This window comes from Furipterus horrens, unplaced genomic scaffold, assembly GCF_987537825.1.
Source record: "Furipterus horrens unplaced genomic scaffold, mFurHor1.1.pri manual_scaffold_15, whole genome shotgun sequence".
NCBI lineage: Eukaryota > Metazoa > Chordata > Mammalia > Chiroptera > Furipteridae > Furipterus > Furipterus horrens.
Window position 1 is genome coordinate 22,540,922 of NW_028327185.1, and position 21,673 is coordinate 22,562,594.

Sequence of the window (21,673 nt, forward strand, 5' to 3'; positions counted from 1 at the left end):
TACTTATCATTTAAAAGAATGAAACAAATCTCTATTTTAACATGGATAGATCTAGAAAGCAAAATGTGCAGTGTAAAAAGAAAGGTGCAGAATGTTAGATACAGTACTGTATCATTTACATAAAGTAAAAGTAAACTTGTATGCACAAAACTATACACATGCAATAAAAACATGGATATATACTATATTCATGACAGGAGTTACCTCTAAGAAAGAAGGAAAGAAAAAAGGATTGAGGACTAGAACATGGGGAATTTAAATTTTATTTTTGATATTGCTCTCTTCTTAAAAAGATAATTACAAGAGGTAGAAAATGTTAACATTTATTCATTTGGGATAGAGAATATATGGGTATTTATTCTACTTTTCTAAATTAAAACTTTTTTCAATAAATAAGATATATAAAACTGTTAGCTTTATTAAGTTTATAACAATTATGGTACATAAGTACAAATCTAAACAAACAGGGAAGTTAAAAAGAATTTCTGTAATATTCTGTTCCCCACTTACTAGATATATTCAGTCATTTTATATTGCGTAATTTGAGACGACGTACAGATTCCTTTTCCCATAACAATCAGAAAGAACAGACCCATAAACTCCACAAAAGCTGAGCAATCTTCTAAATTTTTATTTTTAATAAAGGCACTACTGATGATTTAGACATTTAAGGACAAACCAGCCGTAAGAGGAAGCGAGGCCAGCATGGGGTTTAGGATAAAGAATACTTTCTTCCTTTTCAAAATTAATTGAAACTTCAATGTTTTAAAATCACAAGAAAAGCAGATTCTGATATAAGCAACAGAATTTTTAAACGACTACTAAAACAAAACTTACCTTAATGTGTTGTTAATGGCCCCCAGCTTATTAGCCTGCTCACAGTCTTCTAACTCCTTGGTATTGTTTGCCACTTTCATGTACTGAAAGAAGTTCAGAATAAACAAGTTTGAGTAATAATCATTACCTTCCCTTTTATTTCGGGCTCACCTGGCAGAACAGGCAATCTGTCAATGACAACATATACTAAATATAGATACATCCTATTATTCAAAAACATAAGAAATACAAATGAAAATGAATCATAAGTTTCTACCTAAAAAATAAACAAAGACATTAAGAACATTATCAGCAGGTTGAAGATGATGTAAACTCGAAAACCTCTTGGGAATGTAATTTGACAGCATTTATCAAGAGCTGTCAAAATGCATCAACCCTTGAACCAGTGGTCCCGCTATGGAAACCAAATCCAGAGCAACACTTAGAAACAGGAACAAGATGATGTACAACCACCTTTGAAAGTTATCTGGTCCCATCTGTGATGCTGAGGTAGGCAGACCCCCAGCCCAGCAACCGTATTTCTGCGCACAGACCCAGAGAAACATGTGTGTGTGCACATGGAGAGAAAAGGTGCTATAGGGCATCACTGCTGGTGAGGACGAAAACCAAAGCAGCCCAAGTGCCCGTGCCTACCGGACACGGCACAGCCATACAACTGAACACTGTACAACTGTTAAATTAGCGAAGTTGACATATATCAGCAGAGATAAAGTTTCAGAAGCATAATATGCGGTAAATATACACACTGAAAAAATGCTTTTAATCTAAATAAACAAAAATATATAGTATTTAAATTTTTAAAAAATTCATAGAAAAGGTATATATATACATATACACACACACACACACTGTGGATACATGTACAATAAAATATAAAAATAAAAAGTATATCACAGGAAACATAATAACTTCAGAAAATGTCTCACTTTGGGGAGGGAGGACACAGAATGGGGCTGGGAAGGAGTCCAGAAGGGATTTCACCTGTCTTTATACTGTTTATTTGCTTACTTGAGATCTAAAACAAAAATAAATAAAAGAACGTGAACGCTAACAAAAGACCACCCAGGGGAGAGCACCAGAGGAAAACGGAGAAACGATGCCTCACACAAGGAAGCAGAGAGGGAGGGTATGAGGACCTTCACATGTATGTGCAAGAGTGAAAACTACATGTGTGCTGTTTTCTAAAAACGTGGGAGTAACACAGTAAACTACAGCATATCCAGAAAAGGAAAAGGGTCATCTTTAATAAAACATGTTTAATTCCATTTAAAAGTACTAGGCTCAAAATACCTTGATAACTGTTTACTCTGTACAGTATAACCCTGACGATGACAGGCTGACTCACTGAAACTGAAGACTCAAAATACGTGCACAATGAAACACCTGTAGAGGAGGCCACCCGACTTTGTAGTAACACTTCGTAGTTCTTCTAGAGGTTCCAAAAACAGAGCTGAAGCTATGGAATTTTAATTGTGAGAAGATACAGCCTCTGTGCTTGCTGCAGAAACTATGAATTAGGGAGCTTCAAGGCAAAAATTCCCACTCAACCATATTACCACTCTCTTCTGTAACCCCGGGCAACCAGTAAACATAAAGCAGAAATACTCAAGGAAGAAAAGCAACTCACCTTATTAGCACTCCCAGCTTTAATTCCGACAGGAATTTTACTCTTAAAAGAACAACAACAAAAAATTTTTAAGCAATCATAATTTTTGAGATTTCTTCACAAATTAGAATGTTACTGCTCTAACACAAGGCTATTTTATTCTATGAGGAGAAAATATACATTCATTCAAATTCTGTAATCATGGTACCTCTTTGAGGTAAAAGATAAAGGGTTACACCAATTTAAACCTGTAAATCACAGGATAGAAATTTGAATGGCATACACAAAATCAGAGCATCACAATCAGCTCTCATTTAAACTCTCAATGCAGTATTTAATACTTTATAGAATTTTTAGGTTTATAAAATGACTAAACTACTTTTTTTATAAACTTTCTTACCACAGAAACAGAAGCTTTAAAAATTTCAAGATTATTTAAAATATGGTATGCTCAATTCAATTTTAACTTCTCTAACCTGACATTTAAAGTTTAGGCAATTTTGGATTAATGCAGACATAAGAGTAAGTTCTTTGGCCATATGATTAACCGAGGGTTTACCAATAGAAGAATTGCACGCAGGTTCAACTATTTTTCCTACAAAGCCAATAATTCCTTTTAGACTTAAATCTATGAATTATTAAACTTGGTTTACCAAACACTATTTTAAACAAAAATCATACCTGAAGGCAATCACAGGCTGATCCTCTGATCAACCCAGGGGACTGATTTTTGATGTTTGAATCTATGAGTTATCAAATTAATAGCAAATTACTAAAATTTTTTCATGTTTCATAAATTTTAACCAAATACTCAGAATAAATATTGTCCTGTCAGGCTGAAGAATATAAATAATAATGATGATGATGATGATAATAAAAGATTTTTTTCCTAATCAACAGAAAAGGCTACATATATGATAAAAATGTTACTTGCTGCTAGCATTTTGTCATTTCAGTGTTTCCTACCAGTACCTTTAACAGAGGGTAGGGGAGAGAAAGCTACGAAACTCAAGTCAAATCTAGCAGTCACAGTTATAAGACCCTGAACTTAAACATGGAATAAATACTAGACAAAAGTACCCTCTGACTACTGCAGCCTAGTTCAGTATGTTAAAATCAAAATCTGTAGCAATGTTTTAAAAGGTTTGATGCTAAATGCAATAACTTGCCTGAAACAAATCTTAACACAAGCCATTTGGAAATATGGAGGCAGACCCCATAGATGAGCATCATGAATAATGTAAAAATCACAAAAAAAGAATTAAAACAATTATAAATATGAAGTTAATAACCAAAATGAAGCATGAAGTAAACCTGGCTATTGCCACTAATGCAAGCAATATGTAGCAGTCTGAGAATTACAAAATTAAGTGACCCTCACAACTAGACTTCAAACTATGGAATGCAAAATTTCACTGTGTAGTCTGACAAGTTTGAGTTCAATATGAAATGCCGATTAAATTTTCCCCAAAGAGCGAGAAATACAAATATTATCACATCACTTAAAAGAACCAATATGAGGGACTATTTTTATCTCTGGGGAAAAAGAGGTGGGAATGGTATTAGAAAAGGAATAGACAGGAATTTTTAAATACATATGAGTGTTATATATCTTGTGTCCAAGATTTATATACAAATAAACATTTTAATTTATTCTCATTAAAAACTTAAGACTAAAGAGGCTAATCCACTCTAGACAATAAATATTTTAATGTAAAACAATTTAGAAATACATACTGTACCACGCCAAATAACTCTTACAATTCAGCAATAAAAAGTTAACTCAATTTAAAAATGAGCAAAGGTTTAAGTAGACAGACATTTCTCTGAAGAAGATATACAAATGGCCAATAAGTACCTGAAAAGATGCTTAACATTACTGGCCATCAGGGAAACGCAAATCAAAACCGAAATGAGACACCATTCACAAGGATGGCTAAAATAAAAGACAGACGATAACCAATGTTGACAAGTATGTACAGAAATTGGAACCATCACACATTGCTGGTGGGAATGTAAGATGGTGCAGCCACGTTGGAAATAGTTGGCAGTTCCTCAAACAGTTCAAGTTACAATATGATCCAGCAATTCCACTGCAGGGTGTGCACTCGAGAGAACTGAAAATGTATGTCCACAGAAAAACCTGGATCTGAACGTTCACAGCAGCATTATTCCCAGCAACCAGAAAGACACAACCCAAACACCCATCAGCTGACGAATAAACAAGAGAAGGCGTGTCCATACAACAGAGCATCATTCGGCAACAGCGAGGACGCTCTGGTACACGCTACAGTGTGGATAAGCCTTGAAAATGTTATGCTAAGCAAAAAAGGCCAGCCACAAAAGACCACGCATCGTAGGACCTTACGTACATGAAACATCCATAATAAGCATAGAGACGGAAAGTGGATTAGTGCTTTCCAGCAGGAAGAGGGACAGTGAACGGATGAGTGGCTGCTAATAAGCTGGGGTTTCTTTTGGGGGTGGTAAGAATGTTTATAGACGATGCTGATGGCTGCACAATTCTGTGACTATACCATAAACCACTGAATTGTATGTTTTAGAAAGAGTGAACTTTATGGTACATGAGATATGTCTCAATAAAGCTGTTATTAAAAATAATAAAATATTAAATAATAATTCAAGTTCATACTGACACAAGCATATAAAAAATAAATAAATAAATAAATGGAAGACCAGAAAAATCTCTTGCTATGGTAGAATACCAACTAAGAAATATAGAAGAAATGGAATCAGAGAATCACTATTTGGCAAATACTATATAAATAATTATTTTAGGTAGGAATCATCAATAAATGCTAAAGCTATACTTGTAAATGTATGAGGGAAAATAGGAATGTTCATAGTCTCAAAGATGTTTGCTACTTTATAGTGAAGAAATCTGGCAAACACGGCCTTACCCAGGGATGAATGGGCCAGCCTGTGCTCCTAATACGGCAGGCTGAGAAGCACCATCATCACTTCGACAGTACACCCACCAAAAGTTCATGGCCCGAGTCCAATAATCAGAAAATATTAGAAAAACCCAGGATAAGGGGTGTTTTACAAAACACCTGACATACTGGGAGGGAGGAAAGGAGGGAAAAGACATGGAAAGGTGAAGAACTCCTGAGGGACTATTCCAGATTAAAAGAAGGCAAGAAGAGACATGGTATTCAAATGCTCCATATGCTTTAGGATCAGAAACTTTTTCCAATAAAGCACATTAGTAAGTCAGTTGGCAATATATGATGAAGGCCTATAGAGTAGAAATCAGGATTATATTAACACTAATTTCCTGATTTTGTTAATTATGCTGTGGTTAGGTAAGGGAATAATCTTGTTTTTCAGGAAACACACACTGAAATACTTAGGAGTAAAGGATCATGGTGGTAACTTATGCCTAAATGGTTCAGAATATAATATTTAAAAATATATACAGAGAGAGAGAGAGTAATGAAGCAAATGTGATAAACATTAACATTTAGGGAATCTGGTTAAAAAGTATATGGAAATTGTTTGTACCGTTCCTGAAACTTTTCTTTAGGTCTGAAATTATTTCAAACTAAAAACTTAAAAAGTGAAGATAATATATTTTTGAAAATTTTCCCATTAGGAAGGACATTTGTTCAGATGTTTTTTTCACATTTTTAAGGACAACAAACTGGACTAACTGGTTAGGTAAGAAAAGCAAAAAGTAAAATAAAAATATAGCTAATAACTAATTACTGATGAAAAAGAATACAATTAACCATGCTAGATGTGAAAAACCAAAACCTAAAACGTAGCATTCCATTACTTGTAAGTGTGGCCTTTTTTCCATTGTAAGAAGACCAATTGGAGACCCCATTCCAAGCCTGAAACTTTCCCACTTTATGCGCTTTAACTCTCACTCTAAATTTTAAATTTAAGGTTCAGTGGCTTTTATTTTTTCTTTCTTTCTTTTTTTTTTTTTTTTGCCTCTGAAACAAGACACAAATTCAAGAAGCAGGAATGAGTAAGTCAGCAGCTGTAGATCCCACCGAAGCACAGGCCTCTGGTTTTAATAAGTGTGTTACCTCTGGACAAGGCTCCACGTGACAGTCTTTTATTGAACAGTGGCCATCTTCTGCCCAGAAAGGACACGGTCGCTTCAGATTAACCTTGAGAGAAAGAACAAGGTAACGTGAGTACACGTGTGTCGCGGTTCTGCAGTCTCTCTCCAGTGTCACCATGCTGGGCACCAGGGACATGGTGAGGAGTGAGGAGACGCTTCCTGTCCCAAGCACCTGTACAGTTCAGAGTTTAAATGGCTGCTGTCTCTAGACACCCAGATGTAACATTAATTTTTAAGAATAAATGATACGACATTAGTCCTCTAACACTTCAAAAACAGTCAAATCAGTGCACAGCCCATCTGAAGAACTGGGAAGCATTTTGGACTCCGCACCTCAAAGTCTTCCAGGGTCTCTAACGCCCTCATCACCTAACAGGTGTGTTCAAGCACCACAGTGTGTCAGGGTCGGGAGGCTCTAGGGGGAAAGGCAGACCCCCCCACGCCCCCCTGAAAACTCACCATCTGCTGGAGGGAACAACATTATATATATTTGTATGTTTCTTTAATAACAAACTGTGGTGAGGAAAATCTAGACTCTTCTGATGGAAAACGCTGGGGCTGGCGGCTGGAGGCCTCAGAGAAGGTAACATTTCAGGACAGATGGACGTTGGAGGAACAACATGTTTGGCTAAGATGACAGAACTCAGATGCTTCTGAGAACGGAAAACGGCCAATTCACTGACTTTTGGTGGGGGAGGGGGACAGTGGCAGGAAGTGAGGGCAGGCGGGCCGGCATGGGACCGGTTGGGTATGGCATTTTAACCTCTGTAAAAACTTGGAACTGTCATATTCTAAACGCGACGGGAATACAGTGATTCAATCGGATTTGCGGATGGATTGCCCAAATCAAAGACCACAGTTTCCAATTCCTGTCTCCTCCCTTCTCCATCCCCTTCACAGTCCGGTGCCCACTTCTCACCGCCCATCTCCTGCGCAGACGCCGCAAGCCTCTCTGCTTGCACACCTTCGATTCTTGCACAGCAGCCATAATTACCTCCTTAAACCATTGTCCAGGGGATAGCGAAACCTTCCTGTGGCTTCCCAGAGTCTGCAGCCAGCTCGCCGGGCCCTCTGTCCCTGGCCTCCCTCGTCCCCTGCCACCTGCCTCCAGCCACACCAGCCTTCCTGCTGGGCAGCCACCATGGTGCTCCCTTCTGTCCCAGGGCCAGCAGAGGCTGCCCTGTTCCTCCAGATGGTTCCACAGCTCACTCCCTTCATCTCATTCTGCTCCCCACAGTACATTCACAGGCACCGCAGACTTACTGACAGACTTACTAACACGTCCAAATCATTGCTCTTCCCGCTAGCAATTCTTGCCATCCCAGTAAACAGCCAGTATTCCAGTTCCTCAGGCTAAAATCTTGGCATCACCCTTATCTCTTCCCTTTCTCACCCCACATACAACACCTCTGAAAACCAGGTCAGGTCAAAATCCAAGTTCCTGTACTGGCCGAGAGGGCCCTGCACGGTCTGCTCGCCTGCACGCTGCCCTGCTCACTGGCATCCTTGTGTTCCTCAAAGCGGAGGCACCCGGTGGCCTCAGGGCCTTTGCTCCTGCTGCTCCCCCTGCCCAAAAGCTCTCGCTCCAGATGGCTTGCTTTTTCACTCCCTTTAGGTCTTCCTCAAATGCCACCTCCTCGGTTTGCTGTTTGCTGTTGCTAAATTTCAGGCTCATTTTTAATGCAGCAATAGATAAGAATATGTAGCGCAAGGAGGACCATGGAAGACACTGTAACGTGCTGCTCAGATCACCCTCAGGACTGCTGCAGGCAGCCAGCCTCCATGAACACAGCCACCTCGCCCAAGGCCAGCCCACCCCTTCCTGGGATGGCCTTCATTAGTGACTGGTGTGGGGACACAGAGACCCAGACCCATGCCCTGCCCGGTGTGGCTCAGTTGGTTGGGGCATTATCTCCCAACCAAAAGATAGCGGGTTCAATTTTCAGTCAGGGCTCATGGTGAGGTTGCAGGTTTGATCCCCAGTCCAGGCCCATATGGGAGGTAACCAATGGATGTTTCTCTCTGGCATTGATGTTTCTCTCTCTCTAAAAGTGCAATAAAAAAGTGTCCTCAGGTGAGGATAAAAAAATAAATATAAAAATAAAGGCTCAGATCCTCCCTCAGGCGGGGACAGCTCCAGAGGGTTACTCTGTCTTAAGAACTCTCCAAAGGTCACAGACGGGTCCACGGAAGCTGCCTGCAGCATTACTTCTCCCTGCCCCCGTCCTTCCCTAACTTGTTGGTTCCAAGAGCAGTCCCTAATTAACCTCTCACACACTAACAGCTGCCTCGGAATCGGCTTCCCATGGGGCTTAACCTGTGACAACTTGTCCAGCTCCGGAAAAAAACAAATTGATATTTTTAATAGATCACATTACATTTATATATTAACTAGGGGGAGAATTAACATCTTTATGACACCTGTCCGTTTGGTCAGCCTCTTTTGTGTCTTGCAGGAGTGCTTTGGAGCTGTCTTACCTCAGGTTTTGCACATTTCTTCACGCATTTATTCCTATGTACTTTATCTTTATTCATTGCTAATGTAAATGGGGATTTCTCTTCTAGTACATTTTCTAACTTGTTATTGTTTGTGATTTTGAAAATACTGATTTTTGTTTATTAAGTTTATAGCCTGCTATGCATTTTTTATTGTTTGTATTCATTTTATTATTTCCTTTGACTGTTCGAGATATATGTACTTTTGCCATTTGTAAGTGGAGACAGTTTTACTTATTCTTTAAAAATTTCTGTCTCCAGTAGCTTTTTCTTGTTTGGCTATACAGGCTAATGCCTCCAACAGTTGAGAGTGTGAGTACCTTCTTCTCAGCTCCTGATCTAAGTGAAGATCCTTTAGCGTCTCCCCATAAGCAAGATGCTGGCAATGCTGATGTTAGGACTGAAATTACCATGTTAAGGAAGTACCCATCATTCTTAACTTACGAAATTTTCTAAAAATCAGCAATGTGTGTTGAAAACCTAAAAGCCTCATCCTTGCACTCTTGGAATGAAACCCACTTGGACATGACATATTTTTCGGTAATATGCTCAAAACTCAGGCATTGGGTCTGATTTCACTTCCAACCTCACGCCTCACATCCAGTCCCTACGGCTCGCCGGTGTTGCCTTTCCTACATGACATTAAGTTGATCACTCTTCTTCTCTTCCAACTCTACTACCCTACCCACGTTCACAGCCTCTTCCACCTGACGGATGCAACAGCCCCCCACATGGTTTCCGCATTTCCTGTCTCACACGGCTACAGTCAGTTTGCTCGGTACAGCGCCCTCCAGGAGCTCCTGTCACACCTAGAAAACACCCAGCGTCCCCCTGTGTTTAGTAAGGCCCCCTCCGGCCGCCACCTACCTCTTCCACTCTGTCTCCCTCACTCCCCTCCAGCTACCCTGGCGTCGCCTTAGTCCCCAAACACTAGCCCTCCTATCCGCCGTCACCCTTCCTACCTGCAGCCCTCGTCCCTTCCCCGGAGTGCTTTCCCCAGGCCCTGCCATGGCTTCCTCTCTCACACGTGGACGCTCTCTGCTCACACGGCAAGGCGTGAAGACCTTCCTTTCCCGGCCGCCTTCTTTCACCGAGGGCTGCCGACATTCCCAGCCCCACCGCTCTCTACCTTCTGCTCTGCTTAATTTTCTCCATGGCATTTATCTTACAACAACATAAAGGTGTATTTTACTGTTTACTTGTTGTTTGTCTCCCTAATCAGAATAAAAGCTGCACAAGGTCAGAGTCTTTGTGTTATTCAGGACTGGACCCACAGCACCCAGAATACAGCCTGCTAAATCACCCAGTGAATACTGACTGGGTGAGTAAAAGGACGGAATGGATAGTACAAGACAGGATAATATCCACCAGCGACAACAGCCAACTGACCAGCTGATAGAGGCACTCCGTTGTTTCTACCTATATGTCCTTCTGGCGTAAGATGCAAATGTGTTTAAATTCATTTCTTCTCTCAGCTTTCCTTTTCTGCCACTATGATACACAGAGTATACTGGCTAAATTTCCTTTTTCTTTAATTCATAGGCTGACAGAACTAGAAGTAGATATCACCCAAATGTCCCAGACCGGGAGCTAGATACATTAACCAGATAGATCACAGCATTCTTCTCCTTGGGGAGAGGATACGAGTACATTCTGTCTACAGAGGGAGGAATTTCATTATGTGGGTAAGAACACTTTGAACATTTCACACAGAAGGATAAACTGTATGCTGGCTAGCTACAGACCACGTTGCACAATAATTTTTGCCTGTCCAACTTTCTTTCTTCCTTCTTCTGCAACATCCTCTAATTTCCCTCTCAGAAACAATTACTTCCTTTATATTTATGCAAACAGGACGGTTAACCAAGGTGTCTTTCCCTCTTTCGGTGAAGGGGTCACATGACCCTACCTAGACCAATTAGACCTTTTCTCCCAGGAATCTGTCATATACAGTGCTGCAAAAATATGGGGAAATGGTGAATTTGATCCAAAATTCTGGCGGCACCACAAAGAGAATGGTTATTAGTTCCTGCCCTCATTTCTCTTTTCTGAAGTATGCCGCTTCAGCTTATCGTTCAATTTCGTGAGCTCCTCCACAACTTTTTTAAACAAAACTTCTACCTAGAGTACTGAAAGCATTGTTTCATTTGTGAAATGTAGCTTATACCGACCTGACAGTGCCCAGGATAAATATTAAATGAGATCTTCATTCGTTTAGTCAAATATGTGAGTGCCTACTATTGACCAAGCCTGTGGGGACACAGAAAGAGAAGGTACAACCCCAAAAGAGAGGAGTGAATGAGCCAGGGTGATGACAGACGGCACAGATATGCGGTCTGGATGGTCTGTGAACGGGTGACCTTCCATAGAAGGGACACTTCCTCCGCTGCACTGGACTGAACCATATGATATTGGCAATAGTCAACCATTGTGATCTACTGCAATCACCAGTGTGATCTCTAACAGCAGAAATTCCATGTGGTTAAACCTAATAGTAGAAAGGAAACAGGAGAAAGCAGCTACAAATGTAGACAGATTTATGTCTTTAGGGTGAGAATTAGAAAAAGCTATTCTAAACTACCTTATTTGTACGTTAAACGCCCAGAACACTAGACACTCAATAGTTTCTTTAAGCATCCATTACTCTTGGGAATGTCTGTGGAATCTGCATTCCTAAAGAACAGTGTATAGAGGAGAAACTTTCACCTTTTTTGGACTATTGTTGATGCTGACAGAGAAAAAGGGATGTGTTCCCTAATTTTTAAAAAGATTTTATTTATTTTATTTTTAGAGAAAAGGGAAGAGGGGGAGAAAGAGAAGGAGAGAAACATCAATGTGTGGTTGCCTCTTGCACGCCCCCAGCTGGGAGCCTGGCCTGCAACCCAGGCCTGTGCCCAGATTGGGAATCGAACTGGCCACCCTTTTGGTTCACAGGTCAGCTGGCGCTCAATCCACTGAGCCACACCAGCCAGGGTCATTCCCTAATTTTTAAGATATATTGAGTTGGCAAAAACGTTTTTTGTTTTTGTTTTCTATAAGATGTCTCTAGTAGCGCTCATTTGTCTTTAACTTCATTCAAAACAATTTTGCTAGATTATATTGTGATAGCTGTCATACTGGTGTGCGTTTAAAACAAAAACTTACCAAAGCTGACTAATTTTTGTGTAGTCATTTTAATATTGCATATGGAAGAAAATACACAACATTTTTGGCATATTAGGCTTTACTCTTTTAAGAAAGGTAAAAATACAACTAAACACAAAAAGAGATTTGTGTAATGTATGGAGAAGGTGCTCTGACTGATCAATTGTGTCAAAAGTGGTTTGTGAGGTTTTATGCTGGAGATTTCTCTCTGGACAATGCTCCATGGTCAGGTAGAACAGTTGAAATTGATAACGATCAAATCAAGACATTAATTGAGAACAAGCAACATTATACCATGTGGGAGATAGCCAACATAATATCCAAGTCAATAAAGTTTTTGGTGAAAATGAAAAATGTGTCTTATTTTATGGAAAAAACCATATGGACTTTTCGGCCAACCCAATACACAGAGTGCTGAGACGAGTCAAAAATGTGTTTCCAAACGGGTAATGAAAGTCACATCTGTAGACAGTTATATAAAAATCTTTGGTACCAACAGAATAAAGAATTATAAACATACCTTGTAATAACGGAAGTAGTCTCGCTCTTGCAATTTTTTTATTTTGGGGAAGATTTTGAAGGTGTTAAAGTTATCAATGCTATCAATATCACACAAGCAATCATCCAGGACTCCGATGACCTAGAAAAAATATATATATAAAATGTGATATATGTAAATGATGTTTGAACCTGAACAAATCTACACTATTACATACAAGGATAATTTACACATTCAAATTAGGTAATTAAGATACATAACAAAGTAGTCACTTACTTTCTACTATGGTCAACTCAATAAAAAACAACTGAATGATTAGATATACCCATTTTGAAGAACTAAACATCTTTGTTTAGTGGTCAAAAAGAAAGATATTGAATGTTTTTTCCTTTGCCTAAACATATATTAAATCCAAGTACCCATTGGAATGCTAAAGCAACTTCTTCCAAAACTACCCTGGGAGTCACAGACTGAATAGCGTTGCTGCGGTAACCCTGTCTTTCTTTTAGACCGCCATTTAGGGAACACTTCTGTGATAGGCATGGTGCTAAACTCATTATATATGCTATCTCGTTCTCTAAATACCCAATGACTAAGGTTAATCCCTATTTTACACATAAGGAAATTAAGGTTTTGTAAGGTTAAAATAATTTTTCCAAAGTAGGAATGAGACTTAGATCCAAGTTATTGCACTTCAACATATGCTCTTATTCACTAATCAAAGTATACACTGCTGAAAAAAAAAAAACTGGTATTTACAAAGCGAGTTCGGAGTCCAAAAATTCCATAGAACATTCTTCAGCTGAAATTTTAAAATGGGACTCACTGGCATTCACGGCTTAGACAAATCTTCAGGGAGTTACGCTGAGTGAAAAATGCAGATCCCAAAGGTTTCATACTGTATGGTTTCATTTATATATCATTTTTGAAATGAAAAATTCTAGAAAGGAGCACAGATTACTTGCTGGCAGAGCTTAGGGACTGAAGTAGGGGATGGAGCTGGAGAGGGGACAGGGCAGGGGGGCTCCGTGTGACGAAGTTGTTCATTACCAGCCCTGTGGTGGTGGACACACGGACTACCTGTGATAAGTGTACGGAACTCATGCGTACACACACCACTGAGACAAGTACAACGGGAATACCAATGTAAAGGTTCTGAGGCAGTAAGCTGGCCCACTGTTTTTGAGGAACAAAAAGGAGGAGTATGTAGTAGGTGAAAAAAGAATCAGACCATTATAAGATTTTGCCTTTTACTAAGACCAGTGTTTCCACACACCAACCAACTACCCAACACTAACTGGGTGCCCAACGCAACTCTGGTACTGTAGTAGTTTGGCAGGAGCAAAGTAGGAGCGACAGGCCAGGTACAGAAGGTCATCAGGGCTGTGCCTAGCAACAGACAATTGTAGGGTGGGGCCTCAGCCCTAGGGAGACCTCTCCTCCCCCAGAATATCTCTAGTCACATGGTTTGGACCCCCTGACCGCTCATATTGCTGGTCATGCAGTTTGGTCCCTCCCCTGACCTTTCCTCCCTAGTTATCCAGTAGATACCCCCTTAGAGGAGGAACAAGGGGGCTGGAGAAAAGCCTCATTCGACTCCCATACAAGCCCTTGCACGACCACTCCCTTAAGCATTAAGCCCTCAATGCTCTGGTCCACATCTAATAACCTTAGTAACAAAAGCCTTAGGTCTGAGCTTTGGTCCAACTAGAGATGACATTGAGGCCTCAGTTGCGCTTCAGCTCCATCCCCAGAAAAGCAGCCAGGCCAGGCAGGATGATGCCATGGCTGACCTCTGGACCAGCTGCGATGACTAATGACCCCTGCCCGGGTGCCAGCCAATCAGTAGAGACCACGACCCTGAAAGGACACACCTGGAAAGCTGATGAATATTCCATTGAGAGCCTCCCCTGCGACCTCCCCTGAGACCCCCACCTTTAGAAGGGAGATAAAAACCCTCAGGACCCAGTTTGGCTCCCATGCCTGTGCCTTTCCCCCCTCACCCCCTAATCGTGGTCTCTGCGTTTTTCTCTCTCCTAAACTCCGAGGGCCCTTCTTTGCCTCTGGAACGTGTTTCCTGAGCCCATGCAGCCCAGCTGGCTCACTTCTACCCCTGTGACTTTCTAAATAAACTTTTACTTATATGTGAGTCTTGGTTCTGAATTCTTCCTTAGCTAGAACTCAGGTACCAAGGCTGCTGAACCAAGGTCTAATCACCAGGGCCATTCCGGCACTGTTCTGCCGCTAACAATACCATCTGGGGTTTGAGCAAAGCCCACAGACAAAGGGGTCAGCCACGCAGGACTTCCTCCAACTCAAAGGCCAGTCCCAAATCCCAGGCCACCCACACTTGAGGGCTATAACCCGGGTTTCCTGTGACTCCCTTCACAGGTTTGATAATTTGCTCGAATGGTCTACAGAATTCAGGAAAACACTTCACTAATGTTTACTGGTTTATTGTAAGGAGCACAACTCAGGAACAGTCAAATGGAAGAGGTGTGCATGGCAAGGCGCAGCTTCCGTGTCTCTGAGCCACCCTCTCACCAAGTCTGTATTCACCAACCTGGAAGCTCATCAGAAACTCGTGTTTTTGCCCTGGCTGGTGCGGCTCTGTGGATTGAGCACTGTCCTGCAAACTGAAAGGTCACCGGTTCGATTCCCACTCAGGGCACATGCCTGGGTGGCAAGCCTGGCCCCCAATTCGGAGTATGCAGGAGGCAACTGATCGATGTATCACTCACATATTGATGCTTCTCCCCTTTCTCCCTCCCTTCCCCTTTCTCTAAAAGTAAATAAATAAAAATCTTAAAAAAAAAAAAAGATACTGTCCTTAAACAGGAGTCTCCTGTTTTTTACTCGTGTTTTTAAGAGCTTTTACAGAGCTCCATCTCCTGCACCCCCTCCCCATCCTGTGAGTCAGTGGGCAGGGTTAAAAGTTCCAGTCCTTTAGTCACTTGGTCTTTTCAGTGACCAGTCCCATCCTGAGACTACCCAGGTGTTCCCCACCTAAGTCACAGTATTAGCATTAACTGAGTAGAAGGGGCTTATTATGGATAACAAAAGGCACCCCTAGTGCTCAGGAAATTCCTAGGGTTTTAGGAGCTCTGTGCCAGGAACAGGTGACAAGGACCTAATACGTATTGTATTACACACATTGAGTGAGACAGGAAGCCACTAGAGAGCTTAAGCAGACAGTAAAAGAAACATGAAGTACAAGGTGAGTGGAGGGTTTCTCTTTAATTTTGTATGATCAAGGAAGGTAACAATTCAGATAAGGGGACAAGTATGACATGTTAGCAGAAACCTAAGCGAGCCAGTGAACACATGAGAAGAGTGTGCTAGGCATCTATGCCTCCAGGCAAGAACACACTTGTCTTGTTTGAGGACCAAGGGCATGTTTAGTGGGGAGAAGACTGGGAGGAGCAGATTTTAGGGAAAAGATCAGGAATCTGGTTCCTGGTACATCAAGTTTAAGATACCCAGTAATCATCCAAGTGGAGATATTGAAAGGTAGTTGGATATTCAGATCTAGAGCTGAGACTCCTAATCTGGAGGTTCTGAGAGTCAATCACAGAGGTGGTATTTAAAGCCAAGAGACTAAATGAGACACCCAGGATAGAGACAGGAAAGAGTACACGGTCTGAACCACAAGGTTCAAAGGGTTAGTGGTCAAGGGCAGGAGAGGAACAGGCAAAGGATAATGAGAAAGACCGGATTGCAAGATGGGAGGAAAGTCAGAATAGTATCTTGGAAACCAAAAGAACAAAGAATTTCAGGGGTAGTGAGAGGTGAGCTGCGAAAATATGCTGCCAATACATAAAGCAAAGGTGTGAGACTACTGGCTCCAGGAGGCCCTGCCTGTGACCTTGACAAGAGCAGCTTTGGGGAGCAGTAGGGGCAACAGTCTGAGTGGAATGGGCAGAAGAGAGGGCCAGAACAGAAGAGACAAAAGTAACTCTTTTGAGCTTTTTCTACAGAGGGGAACAGAAAAATGGAGCAGAGTCAGAAGAGATGGATGGATCGAGAGAACTTAGAAGTAGGAGAATTAACAGCATGTTTTATGATGACAGTTAATGGTCAGAGGAGAAAAAATTAATGATCCAGGAGAGAAAGGGGAAGATTTGCTTGAGCCAGGTCCCCGAAATGGGAAAGGAAGATTGGCCTGTGAGTATGAACTGTGACCTATGGTGATCAATAGAAGTCAAACCGGGTGGGCACAGAGGCGGGCAGATGCAGACGTGGGTTACTCTGTCACTCCGATTCTGTTAGTGATGTACGAAGCTAAGAGTGAGGATGAAAGGGAGGACTAAGTAGCAGGAACAGACATAAAATGTTGTCTAGTTCAATAATCATGTCTTCTGCTAGAAATGCTCAGCTATTTAATCCATCCATTGAGTTTTTTGTTTCATTTCTACAACTATTCCATTGTTGTTATCTCCTTGGTAATTCTTTAATTTGGTCTCTTGTTCTCTTTTCACACTTTCAAGTCTCTTTTTATTTACACACATTAAACAATTTTTAATTATATCTTATATTTTCAGAACCTAGGTCATTACGGGTTTACTTTTACAGTCTACAGTTCTAATACCTCATTCACGGTGCCTGTGTGTTTTGTGATTTTTGACTGTTAGCTGCTATTTTTCCCGGCATTTTACCTTCAATAATTCTTTGGGGCTTGGGTTGAAAATAAACTCCTCCAGAGAGGATGGATATTTGCTTTTACCAGTAAGCTGGGGCATACCAACCTGGGACTGCTATAAATTAAGTTTCCTATTCGAACCCCTTCCCTGCACCGGTGGCTTGAATTTGGCCTGCAAATCTGTATAAGGCTCCTGGTTACAAATTCTCAGGGAAGTTTTCCCCCTCTCCAAGTAGTTCCTTTCCTTTCCCCTTACTCACAGTGGGATTCACCTCTCATGCACCCTTATATTGAGGATGTAGCCCTTTGGAGTCCAAGCTTTAGGGTGAGGTCTCCTTTTAGTTTCCTCTCCCTGAATAGACATGGCTTTATGTCTTGTCCATCCCACCTTATGCAACTGTTGAAGCAGAAGCTCGAGGTCTTGGGGATTTAGGAAAATCCCCAGGGTAATGGACCAGAATGGCAGTTCAAGTCCCAAGGTTATGTATGGCTCTCCTTCTGGTGTGTGTGTGTGTGGGAGGGGGGTGCTCTGTGTATTTCTGGATTTCATGCCACCTCAGAAATGCATGTAGAAAGATCTTAAAATATATCTGACCGAAACTACTTCTTTACAGGAAGGCTAACTTGTCATATCACCTGTATGCACTGTCTTGACTTCCTAGCGCTTCGTCACACTACAAAACACATTTGCATTTCATTTATAAGGAAATGGGGTTGAAATATACAAATCCCTATTATCTGTGTGCTCAAAAATAATGTTATGCTTTTATTGCAAGGAGATATATTCAATATATTCATCTCAGTGACTTCTTGTGAATAAAAGTATTTTTCAAAAAAAAAAAAAATCCGCACTTCCCTTTATGCTTTACTGTTTTGCTACGAGTTAGCATATGGAGGAGTGAAAGAACTCTCAGTCCCCCTTTTTCATTTTCCTGGGTCTCCCTGTGCTTTATTTCTACACCAAAGCAGCAAGCACACTGGGGTGTACTGTGCAGATCAGAATGGGGCCCACTGGGGCTCCATGTCCCCTTATCCCCTTGTTCACTGACTTAACAAGTGTGATACGTTGTCATGCGAGCTCTTTGAACTTCAGTTACCTCATGAGCCCAGTTTGAGACGTATCAAATAAAAAAGGAGAGAATGTATACTGAAACTTGTTACAGATTAAAGTACTCTCTAAAATATGATCAAATGCTCTATTAAGAAGTACCACCAGAAACAAAAACCAAACATTCACTTTTGAGGATTGTTTGGCACAATGCCACTTTGAATATGCACAAATCTTTAATTTCATTGGGTGAATGAAATGAAATGAAAGTTACATATGTTTACTTGTATATAATAAAAATGAACGGACAGATGCAATTATGAAGCATTAATGTACATAATTATTGGTAGGTGGAGAAACGAAAAAGAGACGCACAATGAGAAAATCTCATGTTAAAAAAATATCTAAATGTAAATTCCATTCAAAAACAAACATCTAATTAGTAACTAGAAAGTAATTTTGCCAGAGTTTGCTTTTCGTAAGTCCGGTAGGTATGTCTAGATTTCCACTATTTATATTTCAGTATTTTCCCTGTGGGGTTGAAAAGGTAGTTTGAGGGAAAACTGTACTACAGTTACTTGCAAGGCTTGTTTAAAATGCTGAATCCTAGGGTCACATCCAGAGCCACTAAATCAGGGCATATGGCAGTGGGGCCAGAGAATCTGCATTTTTAAAATGCTCCCCAAAACCAAGTTTGTCCCTTTTACTTTTATCAAATCAGGCATTAAAAAATATTCAAACATGAACACAAGTAGAATATGCAGGCATTCTGGGATTTAGTGCAGAGCATCCAAGGCCATGAAAAAAGCGTCTAAATAAAGTCAGAAAAACATGTTTACACGGTTACACTCATAACCACCTGCGGTTTTTCTTAGCCACGAACATTAATTGCTTCAAATCACGTCTCCCTGGTTATCGGGCCATCTGAGCCACCTTGTTCCTCTCCCAGCAGCTTTGCCACTTCGCTGCAGGTGCAACCAGCAGCACCTGGCAGCAGTCTAACCAAACTCGACTGTGTAACCCCAAGCAAACATGCCTCTTAAGGGCAAAGATCTGGTCACTAACCCTCCGATTTCCAGCATTTGTGTAACAGAAGCTCCGCAAGGAAAGCCCCGACTCTGCCCTCGGGCCATCAGCGCGCTGCTGAGACCACAGGCCGACCCAGACCCAGACCCTGACCCAGGCTCGCACGTGGGTGCACCTGGACGCCACCAGGCAGACCGCACAACTTGGTAAAGACACAGCGCTTCGGAGAGGGGGGCGACAGCCAAGAGACCCTCTAGTTCAGGAAGCGAAGTCCCATCCCGTCCCCTCCCGGTCTGCTCGGTTCCCGCAGGCCATGGGTCTGTCTTATAGTCCCCGCAACTCTCCAAGGGCGAGAGGGGCGTTTCAGCCGGGGGGGGTTTCCCTCTCGCCCCTCCCGCCGCACTCCAGCGGCTCAACAACTCCGCTCGAACGCACACCTCCGGGCCCGCACCCTCTTCCTCTTTCCCTGCCGTCACCCCGAGTGTCGCCACCCCGCGCAGCGGCGGCTCGCCGACGCTTCCTGGACGCCTGTCAGGTCGCCCGCTGCCCTCAGGCCGCCTGGCCTCCCCACCACCGCCGGCTCACCTGGGCCTCGACGACGCCCGGCAGGAGGCTCAGGGTGACCAGCAGCCGCACCGCGGCCGCTCCCCGCACCGCGCCGGCCCTCCGGGCCCCCCGGCTCATGCTGCCCGCTCCCTGCACCGCGGCCGGCAGGGCCCCGAAAGGCCGGGAAACCGTGGGCTCCACTGACAACGACCCAAAGGAGCTGCTGCCGGCGGCGGCGAGAGTCCGGGGTCAGAGGTCTGCGAACCCCGCAGCTGCCAGTGAGGCGGAGAGCCCAGCGCCCCCACCACATCCCCACGGCCCCGCCCCCTACAGGCCCCGCCCCTATACCGGCCCCGCCCCCGCGACCGGCCCTGCCCCGAGCGCGGAGCCTTGTGGGAATTGTGGTCCATACAGAAGGCGGGGCCGCGGCGGAAGAACCCGACCGTGCCAATGCCAAGGCCGTTCCGCCTCCCGGGCTCGGGCTCCATGGCTGCCAATGAGGCGGGACCACGTGGGCCCCAAAACACTGGAGGCGCAGGCCCGGGTTTTAGGAGGGAGGCCCCTCCGCCCGCGGTTGTCCTGGAAACGTGGTCCGGCTCCTGTGTCGTAGACCCTGACCATGCACTGCCTCGAGCCCCAGGTTCGGCCAGTACGCACATGTTAGCATCTTCGGCTTTGAACCTGAGGCCCTTTCTCTGTCACTCTCCAGTGACCTGTGGCCTCATCGGCTGCGGGGCCTAGTGAGCCACCATGGCTTCTGCCTCTTTTCCATTTGATAGTCCCAGATGTGCTGTCATCCTCTGCCTCTCGCACTCCCATTCTTAACAATGCAAGTTGGAGAGTGGGAACACACTCAAAAGTTCATAATGAAATATGGGAATGGGGAAAACGCACAGAAAAGCTTGTGATATAGACAGTGTTCAGATCCCACCTGTAACATTCTAGCTTATGTGATTCTAGACAAGTCCATATGTGAATATGATGATGTCGCCCTCAAAATTTGTTCCAGGACAACATGAGAGTACAGAAGTGTTCACTCAATGATAGCCTCGACCTCTAGAGTACTAGAAATACATTACATTTAGTGTGTATAAGGTACCCATAGCTTCTATAACAAATTACCACAAATTTAGTGGCTTAAAACAAATTTATTATCTTACATTTCTGGAGGTCAGAAGTCCAAATTAGATCAGCAGTGCTGCCTTCCTTCTGGATGCTTTACGAGGCAATATATTTCCTGGAGACTCTTCCAGCTTCCAGAGGCCACCTGCCCTCCTTAGCTAGGACCAGCATCACGCCGTCACATCTTCACTCCCTCTGCTCCCACTGCCACATGCCTTCTCTTTCTGAACCTGAATCGACTGCCTCCCTCTTATAAAGATCCTTGTGATTACACAGGGTCCACCCAAAGAATTCAGGATAATCTCCCCATCTCAAAATCCTTGACTTAGTCACAGCTGCAAAGTCCTTTGTGCCACATGGAGTAGCGTACGCACAGGTTCCGGGAACCAGGATGTGGGCATCTTTGGAGAAGCAAAGTGATTACCTACACACAGTGGTTAATTCTTTTCAGAACACTTTCACAATTCCTGGGGCTCAGTGAAAAATGAAAATGCAGGGTCCTGGCTCCAAAAATGTAAACAATTTCGACACAGTCACAGCAGAGTATAAACCCAAGCAGGGCCCTTGCTTAAAAACAAAAATAATTTTTGCTTGATTCTTTCAACGGCTTTTCT

General features: G+C 42.7%; 1 protein-coding gene across 1 annotated transcript in view; it reads right to left on the bottom strand.

Moving 5' to 3' along the window:
- ERO1B (endoplasmic reticulum oxidoreductase 1 beta) overlaps positions 1–20,169 on the bottom strand; it is a 42,655-nt gene extending 22,486 nt beyond the window's left edge. Inside the window, exons 1-5 of the mRNA XM_090263394.1 lie at positions 19,977–20,169; positions 12,700–12,819; positions 6,502–6,585; positions 2,465–2,506; positions 838–920 (exon numbers count right to left, since the gene is read on the bottom strand). Coding sequence (XP_090119520.1) covers positions 838–920; positions 2,465–2,506; positions 6,502–6,585; positions 12,700–12,819; positions 19,977–20,075 — 428 coding nt within the window. The 5' untranslated portion in view covers positions 20,076–20,169. The remainder of the gene's footprint in view (positions 1–837; positions 921–2,464; positions 2,507–6,501; positions 6,586–12,699; positions 12,820–19,976) is intronic.
- Positions 20,170–21,673: the final 1,504 nt, after the last annotated feature.